The sequence below is a fragment of the Ixodes scapularis genome, unplaced genomic scaffold (assembly GCF_016920785.2).
Source record: "Ixodes scapularis isolate PalLabHiFi unplaced genomic scaffold, ASM1692078v2 PGA_scaffold0__279_contigs__length_252992795, whole genome shotgun sequence".
Taxonomy (NCBI): domain Eukaryota; kingdom Metazoa; phylum Arthropoda; class Arachnida; order Ixodida; family Ixodidae; genus Ixodes; species Ixodes scapularis.
Genome location: NW_024609835.1, coordinates 86,924,834 through 86,928,447, shown reverse-complemented (window position 1 = coordinate 86,928,447; position 3,614 = coordinate 86,924,834). Strand labels below are relative to the sequence as shown.

Sequence of the window (3,614 nt, the reverse complement as noted above, 5' to 3'; positions counted from 1 at the left end):
TTGGTAGTTTCCCTTCTCGCCAACACTTGTTGTAGTACTTCGTGATATTCTCGATAGCCGCCTCGCTGAGGTTCTTGATCGCCTTGTTAGTAACTCGGTCAGGACCGGCTGCCAATCTGCTGTTGAGTTTTTGCATGGCTGCTCTGACTTCCCACGTTGCAATGTCCTTGTCCAAGGTCGCGTTGTCGGTACCCTGGTACTCCAGGTGTTCCGTTGTAGGAGTGGACGGTAGATACTTCTCGTTCAGACGCCTCTTGATCTCGACTTCCCCTTCCTTGCTAATGGCCTTGTGTAGGATCCTCGCAAGGTTGTCGTGCTGATACCCCTTAGTCTTGGTCTCGTCGAGGAGATGCCTGAGCATGCTCCAGGTCCTGCTCTTGTTCATTTGACCGTCCGCCTCGTTGCATACCTCGGTCCACTGCTGCTCGCAGAGTAACCTGCAATGGCCTTCTATACACTGATTGAGTTCCGCGATCTTCTTCCGTAGTTTTCAGTTTGTGCGCTGACCCTTCCATCTTGCTTGGATTGACTGCTTAGCTTCCAGTAGGTGAGCTAATCTGCTGTCCACTCTGTCTATACTCTCGTCCGTTTCTATCTCCTTCGGGGCTCCCTCCATCGTCCTATTAACGTTATCCGTCCATTGATCGATATCCGTGATTTCTGATTGCCAGCTAGTGAGTGCCGTCCTGAAGGCGTCCCAATCCGTGACGCGGTGCTTTCTCCTCTCGGTGTTACCACCTTTCCCCTCCAGCGGGATGAGGACTTCTAGTATGTAGTGATCACTTCCTAGGTCATAGCCCGTGTTGTTCCAAGTGACCTCTCTCTTCCTCCCCGTTTCTTTGACGAAGGTGAGGTCCGGGGTGATGTCCCGGGAAACCGATGTTCCCGTTCGAGTGGGTTGTTCGGGATCTGTGACGAGACTCAACCCTGCGTCCAGCGCGTCCTGCAATAAGTCTCTTCCCTTGGCCGTTGTCTTGCGGTACCCCCACACTTGGTTCGCAGCGTTAAAGTCGCCGCATACCATCAGCATGTTTCCTCCCGCTACCCTACATGCTTTATGAAACAGTGCTTCGAATTTCTGTTGCGTGTGAGCTGGCTTGCTGTACACATTAACTAAGAAGGTACTCTCTTTTCTCTTCCTTCCCGTGATAACCTAAGCCGTGCAGTGTTCTACGGCGCTCTTTTCTAGTATTTCGTGCTCTACGAATGTGATACCCCTTCGTACGAAGATACAGACTCCCCTACCCTTCCCCTTGGGCGTTTCGCAGGTATGCGGAGGCCTGTTGTGCGATCGGTATCCCGCGAGCTTGGGTGTCTCCGTGGCATTAGATTCCTGTACCATGATCACATCTGGTTTCCTATCTACTCTCTGCAAGTGCTGTTGTAGTACCGCTTTCTTGTGTGCGAAACCGTTACAGTTCCAGTGCCAGACTAGGAGGCCTTTTACTGGCGGAGTGGTTGTTGCTGCACGCCCTGTCCCGTCCATGATTGTTGGAGTTTGGTAATGATGCCGACTTCCATGCTCTGTATCTGCGCTTGTATTTGTGCTTGTAACTGTACCTGTAGTTGCGCCAACATACTCTGCATGTTCTTCTCGAGCGATGTGAGGCGCTCGCTAGTGTCCTTGCAGATTTCCTCCATTCTGTCCAATCTTTCATCGTGTCTCTTGAGCTTATCCATGATCTTTCGATCCCTGATGCTTTCTATGGCCCTCCTCTTGGGGACTGGTTCCGTTGGCCTATCGGCTCTGGTGTCCACTTCGGTCTCTGATTCGTCCTCGACTATGGTCTCCGTCGTCTTTTCTGGTACTGGTTGTGGTGCCTGTTGCTGTCGCTCCCCAATCAAGATTGCCAGCTTCGCATTGATTTCCTTGATTATATCATCCTGCTCCGAGATTCTGCGCTTGAGCTTGTCGTTTTTGTCCTTGAGGGATTTCATCGCTGCCAGGTCCTCCTGCCTCTTTTTCTCGTAATAACTATTCACACTGGGTTGCTTGCTCTCGGACCTAGTTGTCTTGACAGTGTCTGCCCAGGAAGTTCCCTCCCTCGGCCGCGCTACGTCGCGGCGGTGACTGTTGCTTCTGCCTTCCTTACTGACTTCCCTTCTCCGACTGTCGGCTCGTCGTCTTGATACGCTGCGCGGATTCTCGATGGAGCGCGACCTAAACGATGGAAAGTCTGCGGCTACCACTTGCTGCTCCGCGGCCTCCGTTTTGCGCTCCCATTGGCGTCGCTTAACTATGTATGGCATCTTGTATTTGTTTTTACAGCCCCTCTCCCCTGTTGGATGTGGGCCCCCGCATAGCTTGCATTGCGGTTGACATTTCAGCTCGTGCCCTTCCTCCGGGTTCGCCATGCCGCAGCCGAAGCAGGACTTGTTTCCGGGATTCGGGCACACGTCTCGTCTATGTCCCAGTTTACCGCACGTCTTGCAAACATCGAAATGCTTGCGATATAATCCACACTTGATCAAAACTATGCCGTACTTGATGTAATGCGGTACCTTCTGCCCCGCGAAGAGTACTACGACCGCGGTCGTCTCTCCGATTCTATGCGCCTCCACTGCCGTGGGGTTGTTCGTATTCACTATGTTTTCCGTGATATCCTCCGCCGTCTCTTCTATGTTTATGCCTCGAATGACTCCCTTGACTGTTCCGTCAGGTGCCGTTCTATAGGCGCTGACATCATACGTCTTGCCTCCCTCGCTAATGGACGTCATTTTAGCGTATCTCGTAGCTCGCCGCTCGTCTGGGGTGCTAATCACTATAATGTTCTGCTGCGTATTCATGCCGACGGTATCCTCGCCAGCCTCCTCCCTTGTGACCTTCGCCGCCCTTGTGACCGCCGCCATGGCAGCCGGGCCTCCCATCTTTGCTATATTGAGGCCGCCACATGGCCTGACCACTATCTTGATATCCTCCTTCGGCATGCTTACTGGCATCCGTGCCCCTTTCGTGATTGCCGATGCGACTTTCTTGGCGTATTTGGCCCTAGTTCTGGGCCTGGACGACCGGTTGGTTGCAGCGAACTCACGGCCTTCTGTGCCGTTCGTGATCTCCTTGATTCGCTTGCCAGAGACCTTCCATCCCTCGACCTCTTCCGGTTCGATACGCTCCCCGGGAACCCCGATGAACGTGCGCCCGTCGACGTTGCCGACTCGTAGCGATGAAGCTACAGCCTCTCCTGTTGACGTGGCCGTCGTTGTCTCGTACATCATTTCGAACATGATCACCGACGGGTTAGGCCTAGCGGCCGGCGGGTCGCCGCCAACGGCCGTACTTGTGCTCGGCCTATGTTAGGCTTAGCGGGGATTCCCGCCGCCCCGAGAACAAAGTCCACGTACCTTGGAAATGTCTCGCACCACTTAGGAAAATTTGGGTGTCCGCCGATAACCCACACCTTCGCCCGCACATGGGTACCAGTTTTAGAACAATATTGATTATTTAGCACTGAATAAGTTGGAATTAAAGCAGGAGCCGATGTCCTGCGGACCCTGTTTTCTTGTTTCCTTCTTCCTCCGCCTCGCAGATTAGGGGATTTTTTTTTTTTTTTTGTCTGTTGCTACCAGTCATTTATGTTTCCTTTCAGCTTAAATTCAGACGTGTGCGCGAGGTA

At 52.9% G+C, this 3,614-nt stretch overlaps 1 protein-coding gene across 1 annotated transcript; it reads right to left on the bottom strand.

Moving 5' to 3' along the window:
- Positions 1-1,443: 1,443 nt before the first annotated feature.
- LOC115308624 lies at positions 1,444-3,216 on the bottom strand. The gene has a single exon (XM_040220727.2). It carries the CDS (start codon positions 3,214-3,216, stop codon positions 1,444-1,446), a length of 1,773 nt encoding a protein of 590 aa, XP_040076661.2.
- Positions 3,217-3,614: the final 398 nt, after the last annotated feature.

What these genes read in the sequence shown, in the direction of transcription:
- LOC115308624 (XM_040220727.2), bottom strand. Translation starts at nt 3,216, where the DNA reads ATGATGTACGAGACAACGACGGCCACGTCAACAGGAGAGGCTGTAGCT.